Here is a 17315-nt window from a genome sequence, read left to right on the forward strand (position 1 = left end):
GATTTCTTTTGAAGTAAAGAGGATTGTTACTTCAAAAGCAGGTCAGCGGATGGGCTTGGACTGGGAAATGACATTTTATCTAGATGTTTTGAGAGGCTTGAAAACCTCTGGGTTGCAGCTGGAATGCATGCAGGAGGGTGTATGCTCTATATGCCAGGTCAAACAGGTTGGACACCCCAAAAAGTACAAGAGAACATCTTCCAAACTTCTGGTACATGTGTTTTACAAGCCCTGCTGAGGTGAATCTAGGAGCCTGTGCTGGGACTAAGCTAGGGCAGCACTACTTAGAAGCATGGGTGCCCCAGCCACTGGGTCTGATGGAGCAAATCTGCATCAGCCATTCTCACTCATTAACTATAATTTCTGTCAGTGGAGAAGTACATGAAGTAAGAAATTATTACCTAGTAGTCCCCATCCTCTCAATTTAATGTATAAAATTTCTACCATGCAGACCTTACACAAGTGGAACAGATTACAGCTGCATGGCCTTCATATTTCTTTGCCAAGTATCAATTATGATTATTTTTCCAAACTTAAAAAAGAAATTCTAGAGAAAAAGCAAGACACATTTTATCTTATTATTATATACATATATATATATATATATGTTATCTTAAATAATTTTTAAAAATTCCTTATTGTGCCAAAAAAGTTAAAATACATTCAAAAGAAGTAAACAGTTATTTTTGTGATTTCTGAATTGAGAGAGTTTGAAAATCTTTAGCCTTTTGTAGATACCAAGTCGCCACTTGACAGTCTGTCTTCTGGACAGTCTGCATGTCCAGAAAGCAAAATTATAAGCATGATCTTTATCAGCTCATATTGCAAAGGAGACCAGAAGAAAAAAAAGCATAACTAATTTGAAAAGACAATGTCATTTATGAGTTTCTGCGTTTCTAAATTAGAATGTAATTTTTTTAAAAAATAACCAGTAATTTTGGTTTGTTCAGTTTTTGTTGAACAAAGTAGCAGTTCTGCTGCTAACCAAAGTCTCAAATTTGGCACTCAAATTTACCTGCAGGCTGTTCTGCTTCAAAACAGAGCATTGGCCAAATATATGCAATAGACAAATGGTAGACTAATTCAAATTTTTAATAGCAAAGAAAGTATTTTTCTCTGTGGTCATACACTTGAAAGGATGTTTCAGACTTTTTGTGTGTATATTCAAGAGCAGATATGCGAGGATAATGGCACTTTATCATTACAATTTGACCCCTGTCAGGGCCACATTTGTTGTTAGCTAACAAAAGTGTTGATGTCAGTGCAGCTGTATCAGCTGCCTTTTGAGCTATTCATCTTTAGATTTCTGTCAATGTTTACCTGTAACAACATGCTCAGAAATGTGAAAGCACTGGAAAGTTCTACTTCCAATTGTGGCAGACACAAGCATGAAGATTGATGTAATTGTGGGTTTAAACCACGGCTGACAGATACATTCTTTGTGTGCAAGTGTATTGATAAAGATTAGGTTGTGTGCAGGAGGATGCACATTTTTAATATTTGAGTTCAACAGGACACATTATAGTAGCTGGGCATAGTGTGTCTGAAATTAATAGCTCATCATTGGGATTTAACTAGAGAATAACAACAATATCTATTCCTTCTGCAGAATGGCATTAGTTCAAGGCAGCATATTGATTTATAGGACTTTTATCTAACTTTCCAAGCTTGAAAGATTTAGTATCTCTGACCTCCACCTGTGTTTCATCATGGTTTGCAGCATTCATCTCTTGTAGCATCAGCCTTAAGTATATTGTAGGTAATAAAATGTATCTTCAGGCTCATGAGCTAGAGTTGTGGGGTGTCAGCTTCTGGCCTAGATCTCCATGGCACAGTTTTCTGTGACCATTGTAGGGGACTGGACTCACTGAGATGCTGCCTCCCATTCCTGTGTTCCTGCCAGAATTCTTTGAGCCTTTCCACAAAATATTCCAGGAGGTTTGATAAAGTAAATTTGCCAAAAGCTTTTGTTAACAAGTCCCTGCAAACAGTGCCTGCAGCTGTCACAAATGAGTGGTTTGGGCCACTTCAAGAGTAACAGTCACCAAAAGCAGGTTTTAATATATGTTTGTGAAAGCATGACTTAAAAGAGTTTGATGGCAATGTTCACTCTATTATTACAGAGAGGAAGCATACAGGGAAAGTAGAATTATAATGAATTTTGCATATTTTACACAAGGACCAGGGTAAGAGTACATGGGGTAAGGGAGATTTCCCCATTGAGTAATGAGTTATGGAGTGGGCCCCCTTTGTTTCTAAACTTCTGAGAAGCCTAAGTGCAACTCAATCCAAACTTCATCTCAGTCTTCATCCATGGGATATCTAAAGGATTTAATGCGGAAATCCTGCTGTTGGGTTACAAGATTTAGAATGGACTCCCTTGCTTTCTAGACTTCAGATGCAGCCTGGGTGTGGCTGAGTCCAGTCTTAGCATCAGACCTGGGAAATGGTTTATGTCTGAAGGATTTAGCAGCACTCAGTAATTGACTAATTTAATGTTTACAGAGTGATTAATTAGGACTAACCGTAATCAAAATAGTAACTCAGTTATCTGTAGGGTGTTTAAATCAATTCATATATACACCTACACAGATACAAAGATGTGTGTGCACATGTGTGTATATATTTATATATAGGCACAGAGGTACTTGTTAAAAGTTCTACTTTGTTTCACTGCAGTGTCAGTGCATTACTCACATTGAATGTCTTGGCTTTTCTCAATGGGAGAGGCTTGAGTGTCAAGGACTGGGGGTGTCAGCCCAGGCCAATTCATCAGCTTTTGGTGACAGTCCTCTGAGTCTTGGTAGTTTGCAAGCTCTGAGTGGCATCCCACTCTGAGGGACATGCTGGTACAGTCTGCTGTGGTCTGGTACAACTCAAAGGGCCTCACATAGGACCACTGTCTGTAAGGTCACAAGATGACTGGTGTTTTTTTCATTAGTCCATTTCCATCCTGACTGTAACCCAAGTTGATAATTACTGAAATTATTCAAAAGCCCAGTTTCACTGGAGTTATGATTCAGGTGGGTAATGTTCCAAGGGTATGAGGGGTGACTGATTATTTCTCATTGCCCTCCTTGGTCAGACAGAACGTGTCCCTGATATGAACAGTCCCACTCCATCTCAGCTGTGCAAGGGTTCCTGGTATGGTCAAGGGACATTTCACTGCCCAACTCATTATGCAAAAGCCGAGGCCTAATGAGAATTATTGAAATTGTAGCACAGGCTTGAGGAGGTAGAGCAGACCTCTGGGGGTAGGGAATGCACCACCACAGAAGCCCTGTACTGAGACTGCAGAGAACTGCCATCCTCTTGGGCTCCTTCTCTTGTAGAAAGTCTGGCTTTTCAAACTCTGTATTATATAATCTTACTGGCACAATATAACAGCAAGAATAAACATTTAGTAGGTAATATAAAACTTGGACAACAAAGTCCTGTCTCTGCAGAATCAATGGAAAAAGCTTAACCTTATCAATGGGGTCACTTGGTGTGTTTGTACTGGCTGCAGAATATGATGGCTGTCTCAAGGTGAGCTAACCTGCATGTTCAGAGGACTAGGCTGAGAATGTTAGAGGAAAGCTTCATAGGGCCTGATGTAGTCATGGTCCAGATAGTTTCTGAACCACCTCATGTGAAGACAGTATCATGCCATACTCTGCAGAGAAGGCTCGCAGTGACCACTTACTGGCTGCAGTGAGACAAGTCTCAGTTCAGAGCTCTGCTAGAGGACACAGAGCAACCCAGTGTAAAGAGGATTAGGAAGTAATTTTCCATGAAGACAGTAATTTCCCATCCACTATTGACCCTTGTTAGCAAAGAGCTGATCAAGTGGAATATGGGGCCAAATTGTTCCCGTGTGCCTAATGAAGGGGGCTGTGCCCTGGGCCCTGGTGCGTATCTGAGAGGTCTTACACTCATAGATTTATTGAATCATAGAATGGTTTGGCTTGGTAAAGACCTTTAAAGATCACTTAGTCCAATACTCCTGCCAGGAGGAGGGACACTCTTCAATATATCAGTTTGCTCAAAGCCCCATTTTGAACACTTGGAGGGATGGGGCATCCACAGCTTCACGGGGTAACCTGTTCTAGTGTCCCAGCAACATCACCAGAAGAAATTTCTCCTTTATTTCTCCCTCATCTAAACCTCTCCTTTTTCAGTTTAAAACCATTACCTCTTGTCCTGTGGCTATCGCCACTGGTAATAATTTTCTTTTTCACAAGTCCCCTTTGTATACTGAAAGACCACAATAAGGTAGTCTCTCACTCTGCAGCCTTCTGTTTTCCAGGCTGAACAACTTCACTTATTCCAGCAGAGCCATTTGGCCTTGTGTTGCTTAATACCCACCCTTCCTGCCACTGTGTATATAGTTGTGGCAGTTGCTAAGCATGTGAGGGATGAGGAAATGCTAAAATAGCAATGCTATTTCAAACAATAGAAATTAAATAAAAAATAGTAGTGCTTATAGCATAGTATGGGACTACTTGCTATTTTTATCCTGGTCGTGCTTTTGTGCTGCTGCTCCTTGTACATGCATTTGTACATCACCCAGTTTCACCGTTAAATTAAAAAGGATGAAGAACAACAGACACATTTAAAGGGATTTGGAGTTACAGATTGCAGAGCTAACAAACCCTTCAGATCTGCAGTGCGGTATTTGTACTGTATTATGGCACGCTGGGTTTCAAAGCAATTCATACTCATTAGCAGGGAAAGTTAAATGTTTGTTTCAGTCTGATTAGAAAGAAAATGTGTAATTTCAGCACCTAGTAGGTGTATTACTTGCCTTTGTTAGAGGTTATCATGTTTTACACTTGGTATGTACTAATTCTTTTCAGGTTTCATCAAAATAGAAATCACAATTATAATTTTCATTCTTCCCCTTATAAACTGGATGTTAAAGGGAAGAAATTCTGGGGGAATATAACCTGATCTGATACCTGATCCTTTATTGTTTAGGATTTTGGCTAAATATATGAATAAAGGCCAATTTAGTTACTAATTCCTCTAACACTAGTGAAGGCATAACTATCAGTAACTCCAAAGTAACAACATTGTCAGGATTTCCCTGTTTCACTTTGTTACAAATCTATTCACATTACTGCTGAAAGTGATGTTTTTAAAAATAATATGCTTTAAACAAGATAAAACAGCTGCTGCCACCTCTCCCCACCCCTCATCATTATCCCATTCTGCCAGTTAAAGTTCTGTCCCAGGAGAGTCTCTGGTGACAGTGCCAGCATTGACAATTATCTTGGTCTTCACACAGCACAAAGCCTTCTAATGGCTTAGAAAAGTGTTGTTTTATTAGCTTCCCATTTTCAGGAGGTATTTTAACAAGTCAATATTGGGGCTGTTTTGAAATTGATTTCTTTCAAAATCACAATAGAATAAATCACTTTCCGCAAATGCCACAAAAGTACATGAGTCTGTGCCTGCTGTAAAACTAAAACCTGATATTTTAGCTAAAATGAATTAAGCAGTCACGAGTTCCTTTTTCCTCTTGCTCTCAAGGAAAAGTTAAAAACTAAATAAGTAGCAAAATAGCATGGCCTTTAAACAAAAGAGATTTAGTGCTTGTACTCCAAAATGAAAGGTTCAGGGTAACTAAGCAGGAATCAGCTGTGTAACAGACAGCACTCTGGCTAGAATGGAAATAGAGCAGAAATACTCAAAAGAAATTAGAGTCTCCTTTCCCAGTAGAGTAGTTAGGATTGCATTTTACCACACAGTATGTCCTTTTAGTTCTAGATTTAGTGATGAAATTCCTCTCATTTAGGGATCTTTGTCCAGCTATGATGTGCAGCGGTATACAGAGTTTCTCCCTGTTGGAAAAAGGGAACAAGGGGAAGCTAAGTGAGGGTGCATCAGCAGGTGGCACATGAAGGGAGACCATTCAGGAGCCATTCCAAGCAGGTGTCCTGGGCCCAGACCTGTTCTCATGTCTCCTAAAAGTGACTCCTTTTTACACAGTATGGGCACACCTCTCCTTCTTGGGAAGATATGGGTGACTCAGAGCATACAGGGAGAGAAAGAAGAATGTGTGAAGCTCCTGTTTACCCTGCTTAGTCAAGTCTGACATCAACATGTTTTCCTGTGGATCTTAAAAGAGGGTCTTGGTAACTCAGACCTGTTTTTGAGTCACTGGGAAATGGCCTCTTGGCACTCTGCATTAACTTCTCCCAGGGTAACTTGAGAGTTCCTGATCTTCCAAAGGCACTCCTGTAACAGGTATTCCTGTTACAAATCAAACCAGATTTATCAGAAGCATCTCAATCTGTGCAATTTTTTTTTCACTAAAAGGCTTGTATGTTGTTTTTTTTTTCAGAACTGAGAAGAAATATATAAGCAGATACTGGAAAGAAGTGAAAGTTGGAGACTTTGTGCAGCTTCGCTGTAATGAAATTATACCTGCTGACATATTGCTGCTCTCCTCAAGTGATCCTGATGGGCTGTGCCACATAGAAACAGCCAACCTGGATGGTGAAACTAACTTAAAACAAAGACAGGTGGTGAGGAGGTTCTTAGAGCTGGTAAGTCTCCATTCCTAACTCACATTTAAGATAAGAATTTCTTTCAAGAAAGTAGCTGGTTACCAATATGCTCCACACCAGCTGAAGCTGCTTGATCTAATAGTGCTGATGAACTACTGTTATGGTTGTCATTAAAATGCTAGCACTTGAATCTGAATAGGAATTATTTAGGGCAAGTGTGCGTGGTTGGAATATGTTGGAGGATATTAATGGCTTCTATTGTAGCTTGATTCTTGAAAACACATTTTAACTGCCCAAGAAGATACTTAAATATAAACATGTACTTTTCCTGCCTGCAAACCAGATCAGTTTCAATTAGGAATCTGCCTCAAACTCTGTGTTAGAGAATATCCCTCCAGCAGTTGGAGCATTAAAGCTTGTAAGATTTAAAGGGACAGCAGGCATTCGTTCTGGAGGTATCTGTGCTCAAAAACTGTTTTACTGCTCTCTCACTGTGCTTATCTCTCCCCAGCAGCACTATTTTGAAACAAAACATAATCCAGATCAGTTACTGACAGCAGAATTAGAGGAAATTACCTGAAGTTTTACTTGCTTTAATGATCTTATTGAAATAGTATTTATTTGTATGCCCTCCTCTCCCATCCCTCTTACCAGCTGACTCCAGCTTCCTGTATTTGTCAGGAAAAAAAAATATTTTTTAGAACTCAGATACATTGGTTCTCCTAGTAGCACTTCTAATTTGAGGGATTTTGCAAACAATGGGAGCTGTGGCCCTTACCACTGTCATCAAAGGTAACTACAGAAGCCTGTGGTTGTATTAAGAAAGATCAGCATTAATGAAGTTATTATCCAACCAACAGGATGAAAGTCAATGTGTCCTCCAAATAATTGTTTATGGTAGGTAGACCTTTTCTCTAAATAACTTGTGAAAATGTGAGATAAGGACTTGTTTAATGATCAGTGATTTCCACACAGAATTTAGATAGGACATGGCACTTACCACTGTGGCAACAAGCTCAATCAGCTACAGGCCAAATGTTTCAAAGACTCTTATTGTTTCAAAGTTAATTGAATTGCTGCTCAAACCTCCCATCCTGTTCCTGCTGAGAGGAAATCTCTCCCATTGGATAGAGCTTCAGGGAGGTGCTCAGATGATGTATCAGTTTTCTGCCAATGCAGACTTCTTATGTGACTTCAGGTACATTATGTACGACAAAAACTGTAGATGTCATTTAGGTAACTGAACAGGTGTTTGTGGGTTTGTGGGTACAGTTGTAAGCTAAGGCCACATTCCAGCTCTGTCTCAAAGGGAAGGCACCAGGTCCTTCACTCATCTACAGCAGATGGTTGGATTTCTGCAATCTGAGACCACTGGACACACATCATTAGGTGTTGGTAAACATGGTGAAAGGAATCAATATGTCCAACTACAAATTATCAGAAAACTGGCTTTGAAGACCCTTGCTGCCCAAAGGAGTTCCTTATACTGTTTTGAGATCCCCAGCTCCATGGCAGCAGGGTATTGGTTCAGTATTCCTGGAAGCTGTCAGGCTGAGAGGACACCTGCCAGCCCTACAGACTGCCCTGCTCCTGTGAGCTGTGGCATCTAGATGTGTGCCTGAGCCCATCACTTGTGGAGTCACTTCTGTGTCTTCAACCAGCAGTCCCATGCATGCATTAACACAGCAGGAAAACCAGGAGGGAGTACCCCAGCAACATTATCTTTGAGGCATACTCCATGAGGTTTAAATTGCTGATCCAAACCAGACAGCTAAAGACTTCAGCTCTGCAGTTTGTACAGCTTGGCAAGACCTGCAACCTTTAGGCTGTTGTGTGGAAGTGAGTGGCCATTTCCTCCTCAAACAGGTTAGATTATCAAAGACTGAATTGGGCCTCATTGAGGAAGAAGGCTGAGGAAACAGTTCCTGCCTAGGGAAGCATAGCTAGCTCTATGTGCCGAGCACATCACAGTGTTTGTGGCATGGCTAGCTCAGCATACCCTGCTTTACTGAGGAATTTAGTTGCCTTGTAGATACTTGCAGTCAGCTTTGTAGACACCTAGCACACCTTGGATCTCCAGCCCATCCTCCTTCCATATCTTAGTTCTTTGTATCATAAGATGATTATGGAACTTTTCTATTTCAGAAGTGGGCTCTGAAAAATGTGGATAAATATTTTTTAAAAATAAATTGTAGATCACAAGGTGCCAAGCTACAGTAGCTGTGAGGTCCATAGTAAATTGTCAGGGGTTAAACTGAGGTCAGTGACAAAAAGCTCATTCATTCCAATGAAAACAGGACTGGTCCTCAAGGAGGCAAGTATTGAAAGAGAACTTGTAAGAAAACCACATGTGATTACCTCCCCTCTCTTAAAATAGCTGAGAAAGCAGGAAATATCCAAGCCTGGGTTCCTACATCAACTAAGTTATAGGCGAAGTGCACACTCGCAAGTAAGAAGTCTTCAGCAGCTGCAGCATCACAGAATCTCTCTGTAACAGCACTCCATACGTTATCCAGCAGAATACTTGCCATCCTCATTAAAATCCTGGCCAAAACCTCTCTAAGCATACTGTTAATTTAATTCATGCAGCAGCATTAGCTTTCACACTCTATACTAGTAAGGATAGGCTCTTACTGATTCTTGAAGATATTGCCTTGCTGAGAGACACCCAGCAGCGGGATGGAGGGAGGTGCTTGGAGAAAATGTTGGATGAATAGTAGGAGGAGAGCCAAGTAGCATGGAATAAGGTGATGCCTGTCTGTTGGGCTGAAGTTCACTTCCTCTCTGGATATGTCTTAAGTTGTCACAACTGGAGAGAACTTAGTGCTAGAGCTCATAAAATACTTCGGATGACCAAAATTTTCTTGCACCTAATGCTAACCGCTCTTTCCAAGCCTCAGAGAAGCTTATTCCCAAGTCTCTTACAAGACCTGTATCCTAGCCTGTTCATGCATTGGCTAAGAATTTTTTTTATTTTTATATTAACAGTCTGCGCAGAAGAACAACTCTCAGTTATGTTTATAGCTTGTTCTGTGTCATTCTGCAGCCCTGTTGTTCAAGCAGGAAAACAAACAAATAAATTATGTAGTTATGACCCTCTCTTTCCCACACTGCTAAACACTTTCCCCACCTCCCTTACAGAATGATGTGCCTTGTCATGTGGCTTATCACAGGACAAAAAACAGATTTTTGGGAAGCTTCTTTTCAAAGTATCAGCTGTTAATAGCTGGTTTTGAATAATGTCTCTGTATCAGTTCTCAAGTTTTTAAAAGGAACTTTTACAAAGGTTGCCTTGTCTGTGCTTCATACATGAGCTAACTGATAACTTTGGAGCACATGCCTGTGAAGCAGGTCAATGAAGGATAGCTATTTCTAAACCTGTCACTCAGCTGGGCATGGGAATGGAGTGGGGGTGGCAGCAGGAACTGTTGTTTTAAGCTAATGCTGTGCTTTCTTCACTCTGTTCCTGCCTTGTGTGCACCCACACAATTTACAGCCCCACAGGTCTGTGCTGAGCTCTCAAACAGCTTGGTTGCCAATTTGGGGTCGCTGAAGTGGCATCTTGCAGCCACTACATTTTTTCCAAAGGCCAGCAAGGCCAGCACTGTTGTGTTGGGTACAACTGTCCTCTGGAAAGGCCACTGTTCCTCCAGCATCCTCTGAAGGATCTTTGTGTATTTCTTTTCAGCAGTAACAGCATTTAAGGTCCATAGTCTCAGAAAGGAAAAGGCCTTACAGTTTCCCTCTTCCAAACCTTTGTTCAGAAAAGTAGCATTCTGAAACCTTTTTAGCCTGATTCTTGCAGAAGCAATAAGAAATTATAGAAGCTTTTCTCTATCCTTGTCTCTGGTGCTTTGCAGGCATTACTTTTGTCTGAACATATGTTCAGAAGGTCCAGGATCAGCATTTGTGGGCTTGGATTGCATCTCCCCACTTGCGAATTCCAGGAAACTATTTTCCTTTATAGAGCAAGTGACCATAAATACTGCTTTTTTTAGTGCTGCTTTGAGTTGTCTGAGTAATTTATAGTAGACTGGGAACATACTGCTTGTTAGCTTTGCATGTTTGTTAACGAATGCAGTCTGTCAGACATAAACCTGTACTTTGTGTACGTGATTCTACACCTTATCAATGCACAAGCTGTGAGAAGAGTCACTGATACATTCCTCTGGCTTCCATGTCTGAAGACACCAGTTTGAATTATACCTTGTTGTTGTAGTCTCAAAATAGACAAGAGAAAAGAAAATCACTCAGTGAGTAGATTAAAAAAAGAAAAAAAGAAAACAGGAGATTTTACAGAGGCCTTGACATTTTTTCCTCCAAGACTTTAAATACTGTGTTCTTGTTATTCTGCTACTACAGCAACAGGATGTGTTAGAAATGTTTAAAATAGCCATAGACATACTTCTGCATGCTATGTTTTTAAAACGAACAGGATAGTGGACTGTCTTCACCCTGAAATACAGATCAGGTTCATGTGTGTAGCATGACTCACTGGCAAGTGCAGCTAGGAGAAAGCACTGTGCTAAACCCCACTGTTTGTGGTCTAACAATGTTAGCCATGGCCAGTAAACATCTCTTGAAAAAAAAAAAACAAAAAAACCCAAACCCACTCTTTGGGGTATTCTGGGTATTCTGCCCATTTCCTCCTAATTTCAAACCCACCCTCACTGCTGCCAAGTCACAGCAACCATTTCTGGTGCACTGGATCTAACAGGAGACACAGTAGGCAGGAGGAATCAATGTGTTTTCTGTGCTACTCTGCAAGCTGCCGTGCCACCACACCCTCTGCAGTTGCTTATGGAATGTTTTCCATCCATCTGAGACGTCATGTCAGTCGCTCTTCAGAGAGTGGATAAGCAGATACAGCTTGGGCTGCGAGAGCTCAAAACTCCCTTTCAGATTTCATAAACTTGATTTAGGATATTTTGATAGTATGAATCTAGACTCATGAAAAACATTTACATTTCCGTGCTCCACTGTTTTTACTCAGTATGCCTTTTAACAAAATCCACAAAGACTCACTGTGGATTCTGGAGCAGCTTATGGTTTATTAACCACTGCCCCTGTCCTGGATGTTTATGTGGAAAGCTTCAGTTCAGCTGAAAGCTAAGCTAAATGTAGCGGCTGCCATCCCCTGTGAGAAGGTGCATGTGTCCCTGTGGGGCTGCTGGGCGGTAGGAGATGCATTTTTTTTCCTTCTCATTTTTTCCTAAGAGTAGAACTTCGTTCAAAACAAACTTATTACTAGCATGATTAAACAGGTTTAGATAAGCCTTGCAAATTGCTTTGTGACTGCTTATTTACTTTGTCTGAGAAGCACATCTGAATTTGGTGTCTGCCTGTTTGGGAAGCTCATTTGCATGCAGACTAGCACCAAAATAACTGATGAATCTGATTTCCTCACAAGTCAGTTTGCGAACACTTCTGGAATATGTATAAATGCAGAGCCTATGCTTACTGCAGGCATATTTTTTCATCAGTCCCAGCCTGGAAGTTGGGCTAAATTGACAGATCCAGGTTTCATTCCAGCCTTTCCTGGTCCTGCACTGTGCTGGAAATACATTGGTTGTAGCTGGACTTAGAGAAACAGTCCCACAGCTCCCTGTTTGAAGCATTAAGCCATTTATACAATTTCTTTTTTTCCCTGTGAGTCCCAGGCAAAAGCTACCCCAGAAGAGATGATTGGTTTCTGGAAGGGCTTCACTGTAAGCCTGACTTGGTGAATCCAGACTGCTCTGTGTATGAGGTACTTTGGCAAGGGCAACTCATGCTGATTGTGTGTAAACAGCTCACTGGGCAGCCTTGGTATCTCAGTGTAGATGTTGCTTTTGCATTCAGTTTTTTTACACACTCAAAGAATTTTTTTTAAGAAAGAGAAAATAAAGCAATTTTCAAATGTTAGTTCAGCCTAAACTGAGCTAAGATTTCTTGTGCAGCCATATGCATTGTCTAAACTAGCCCAGTTTGAGAGAACAGTTGAAGTTAAACCAGCTCAACTTCTAGGCAGACTAGTTTTCAACTTGATATGAGCTTCTTATCTCAAAGAGTCTGAAGGAGTCTTCTACAGCAAGATAAAGAGAGGTATAGCTATATTCTCCCTGTTACTTCTTGTCTGACTAGTACCCTCAGGCAACCATCCACCTGCAATTAGTGTGAATAGTACACTATTATAATCTAGTAGATGGGAATTAATCAGCATACTCACTGTTGTTTGACTCAGTGTTGTTTTGACTGTATTTTAATAAGGTAGAATCAGGCCACAATAACAGCAATTGTCTCTCTAGCATCTTTTGGGAGTTATTCCGTGTGTAGCCCTTTTTTGCAGTATTTTGAGAAGACTTTCATGAGAAGGTGATGAAAATTGGCTTGAAAATTCCAGACATGCACATGTTAAAACATTGGATTAGTGCTCCATCCCACAGGTGTTGCCAAAATTAATTTTCCCAAGGGAGAAGAAAGTCTGAAAAAAATTAACCAACCAAGCAAAAGTAAACAAAGTTTTTTGCGATGCACTAACAGAATATTAAATTAAAACTTACTGGTTTTTAGTTTTACAGTTTAGCTGAAGATTTTAGAGAAAAAAGTCCTGTGTTTGTCAGTGCAAGATTGAAACATGTTGCACCCTGAGAAAGACTTTTGTCTGAGGTAATGCCTTGAACATTCAGTAGGTTTCTTTGATAGGGGTGTGAATTGTTATGAAAATCTCTACGCCTATATTGTTGTATCTTTTTTTGGATAGTATCTTCTTCAGAGATGACTTGTGTGGAACTGTGGACATGTCTAGTTGAAGAGGAAGCAACTGCTGTCTCTCTAACAGAGAAACAAACATGTAACAGATGTGTGCAGAACGACCTGGTGCAGAGAATGACCCAAGTCGGTGCTGTGGCAAACTGTCTGAGCCAAATGTGCTAAAGGAAGGCTGAGAACAATTTTTCACTCCACATCTAACCATGGCACTTTGTCAGCAGTGCCACACTGGAAGACATGGGGAAATAAAAAAAACTCAAGAATGATGGTTCACTTCCTCCTTGGTCAGCTTTGGGCACCGTTATCACCTCCTTCTAGTTTCCATTGTACAGGTGTCCAAGCCACAAGTTTGCATTTTGAGAGTGCTTCATTAGAGAGACAAAGAATTTGAATAACTGTAAGAGAAAATTTTGGCTATAGTAATCTAAGCAATAGCAGGGAGAGGGACCGTAGATGAAGAGTCATGAGAGTTTGAAGAGTGCTGAGTAGTTGACTTTTACCATTAGCATTAGTTATTTGGTTTTGTGTTTAAATATAGATTAAAGGGGCTAAATTGATGAATCTAAGTTTGAGTGTCATGGCTGTGGAGGACTTCTCATCCCTAGGGTAATCCTTCCAGCACTGGTGGAAGGAACAGTGGTGAATCCATGTAAGGAAATGTATTATGTCAGTGCTTGTGCTGAATTAAAGCTCTGTAGAGGCAGGAAATTTCATTCTCTGTATCAATAACCCAGGATTTCTCCATTTTGCTGTTTCTCTGAAAAAGTATTAGAAAACACAAAAGCATTTCAGGTCCATAGAGAAAATAAAATGCTATACTGCTTTCCTGTTATAGAAAAGTAAACATTTACATTTAAAGCAAGTTAAGAAGATATTTTCCTTTTTTTTTTCTGTCTTGACTTTTCTGATATAGCCTAATTCAATTTTACAGAATAAATGTTTCTTTGTAGAACTGTTTATTCCTTAGCCATTCATTGGCCTGAGAACAGGAAATACCTGGAATATATGTTCTTGGAAATGAGTTTTTGCAGTGTAGCACTGAGAACTCATGATTTTAGGGCCAGAATTTTTGACCTGGAAACACGTCATGTTACACTGGTCTCTGCAACCACAACCCCAGATGGCAGTATCAGTGGTTAGGAAGGGATGGAAAGACCTTCTTTTCCAGAGCAGAAGGGTTCTCAGTATTGAGCCATATATAACCCCAGTTTCATTGGTATGGTCTCACTTTGAGAGTACTGAGGTGGAGAAGGGGTCTGCTTTTCTGCCAGAAAAGGGAGAGGAACAGTATGAGGAACTCCTGTATTTATTTCAGCATCAAGGATGTGAACTCTCATCCCACTTCTCTTTTCTCCACCTGCTGCTAACCTCCAAGTCTTTTACACAGTTTAGTGGTGATAAGCTATGGTGGTCATTAGAAATTTGCATTGAAATGTTCCTTACATGGGAAGTGGCTGGCTGTATGTCTCAAAACTGATATTTCAATGAAACCATGAACATTTCTGTTCATTGGTTATACTTGGGTTCATAATTTCCAGCTCTGCTATGACTCTGTGATGGTCAGATACTTTCCATTACATATGTGTGCTCATGACAGAGAGAGAGCTGTGCTTGTCCTGCAGCTATGTGACTGGACAAGATACTCTTCTCCCCACAGCACTATAATGCTTACATTTCTATTTGGTGTTGAATTAAAAATATCAGAAGTGCATGGAGATCTATAGACAGAAGTGCTAATACCCTAATTCAGCTTTCTTAATGGTACAGAAAATAGACTGGTTTACATCAGGCAGGGAACACAGCCTTTTGGCTTCCAGGACAAAGAGAATTTGAGTAAAAATGCTTATTAGTTATCTTAAGCATTTTCCTTTCCTCTCATTAACTTTTCCAGGCCTCTCTACAAACTATACTTTTGGTATGACTCGATTTAAAAACAGATTGAAAACTGTACCTCAAATGGCCTCATATACCTGTACAGCAATGTGGCCTGCATGGCTGAGATCCATGGGGATCTGACTTACAGGCTGCTGCAGTGTAATAGGAAAGGCTAAAAAGGACTGTCTTGCTAGTAGCTGCATGGACGTGGGTCCTGTCAGCTACTAAGAAACAAAAAGCTGTCTCCTGGTACTTCATAGGAAGCTTGTGATTGTCGGTTAGATAACTGATAATGACGTGGAAGAAAAATGAAACAAACTGTTTCATCAATTGATGTTCTCCCTGTTGGTTTTTTGTGTGATATTTTTCTCATTGGTTGCCCTTCAACAGCTCACATTTTTTGCATGCTTATAATAATGAATATATGCATAAGAATCATATAATCATGGAGTAATTTGGGTTCTAAGGGAACCTTTAAAGACCATTTAATCCAACACTCCTGCCAAAGGCAGGGACATGTTTCATTAGATCAATGTTCTCAAAGCCCTGTTTAACTTGAATCTGAAACCTCAGTGATGGGATATCTACAGCTTCTCTAGGCAAACTGTTTTAGTATTTTACCATCCTTTTAGTTAAAAGTGTATATTTTTGTCTAATCTAAATCTACTCTCAGTTTAAAAATGTTGCCCCTTGTCCTGTTGCTGCAAACCTTGGTAAAAGTCTGTCTTGGTCTTTCTTAAAAGCTGCTTTTATATATCAAAAGGTCTCATTGAGGTGTCTCTGGAGCCTTCTCCAGGCTCAACCACAACTCTCTCAACCTTTTTTCATAGGAGAAGTGTTCCAGCCCTTGGATCCTTTTTGTGGCTCTCTTGTGAAACCAGTCTTACCTTTTACATGTCTTACTTATACCAGAGCTGGACACAGCACTTCAGGTGGGGTGCCATGAGAGTGAAGTAGATGGGAAGAATCACGTCTCTCAACTTGCTGGCCACATTTTTTTGATATGCAACCCAGGATACAGCTGGCTTTCTGGATTGCCACACAGAATTCCAGCTCATGTCCAATTTTTCATCCATTGGTATCTCTGGTGCTACTCCCCAGAGCTGCTGTCAATCCATTCATCCCCCACTCTGTATTGATATTGGTAATTGCCCCAACCCACATGCACATGGCCTTATTCATGAGGTTTGTGTAGACCCTTCCCTCGAGCATGCCAAACACACCACACAGCTTGGTGTCATCTGCAAACTTCTGAGAGTGCATTCAATCCCACTGTCTGTGTCACTGATCAATGGCACTGGTCCCCAATACAAACCCTTGAGGATCACCATTCATTACTGGTTTCCATCTGGATACCAAACCATTGACTATAAATCTGTGGACGTGGCCATCCAGCCAATTCCTTACCCATCTAACAGGCCAAATCAAGACAGAAGATTGTATCAAAACAGAAGTTCAGGTCATTGATTTCTACACAGAGGGTAAGACAGGTGGTGAGGAAAGCCTGCACAGGAGCAATAGACTCTGCTATGCTGCTATGATCTAATTCAACAGGTCATATTCCTATACATATTCATGTATGTTTGATTTCCGCTTATCTGAACAAAGCATACAGACTACTGAAGACAAGACTATGCAGGAACATTGTAGTCTTTGTGCTTGCCTGAAGTATGAGGCTGTCTAGAGAGCTAAAAGGGAAGCAAACCTCAGTCTCTGCCATAACGATAAATTTTTGTTCCCCTCAGCTCATGTACTAGTTTTGGAACTGACAAGACCATTGTGAGTTTCCTTTCATAAGATTCATGCAATCAGCTGGTGTCTGAAAAATAAAACACCATTGAATTCATTGAGAAGGTGTTCTTCATTTTGCTAATGGTAACTTTAACATGTTGATTGCAAAGCAGCTTCTTCTGTAGAATAGATAGCAGATGAAAATAGACCAGAAGGGAAGCTGCTAACCAAAGAGTTCTGCAGCCATCCCAACTTCCCCCCTGCTCCGTGTATGCCAACCACAGCCTGCTGGCCTCAGACTGACTGTTAATCTTCACAGCTGCACCTCCACCCTCTCCACAGAGCTAAGAGACAAGAACAGAAACAGCTGGGATTAAGTGGAGAAGGTTCACTCTGAATGCCATGTTTGCAGTAGGACAGGCATGTGATGGTAAATGTTGATAAAAAATATGAATCCAAGAGAAG

The 17315-nt window shown here is 40.6% G+C and overlaps 1 protein-coding gene across 1 annotated transcript in view; it reads left to right on the forward strand.

Annotated features, from left to right (window-relative positions):
- ATP10A (ATPase phospholipid transporting 10A (putative)) overlaps positions 1-17315 on the forward strand; it is a 109352-nt gene that overhangs the window by 35484 nt on the left and 56553 nt on the right. Inside the window, exon 2 of the mRNA XM_054272323.1 lies at positions 6329-6533. Within this exon, the coding sequence (XP_054128298.1) occupies positions 6329-6533 (205 nt within the window). The remainder of the gene's footprint in view (positions 1-6328; positions 6534-17315) is intronic.

Source organism: Melozone crissalis, unplaced genomic scaffold, assembly GCF_028551555.1.
Source record: "Melozone crissalis strain CALT ecotype California unplaced genomic scaffold, PUWL_Pcris_2 ptg000013l_1, whole genome shotgun sequence".
NCBI classification, from domain to species: Eukaryota; Metazoa; Chordata; class Aves; order Passeriformes; family Passerellidae; genus Melozone; species Melozone crissalis.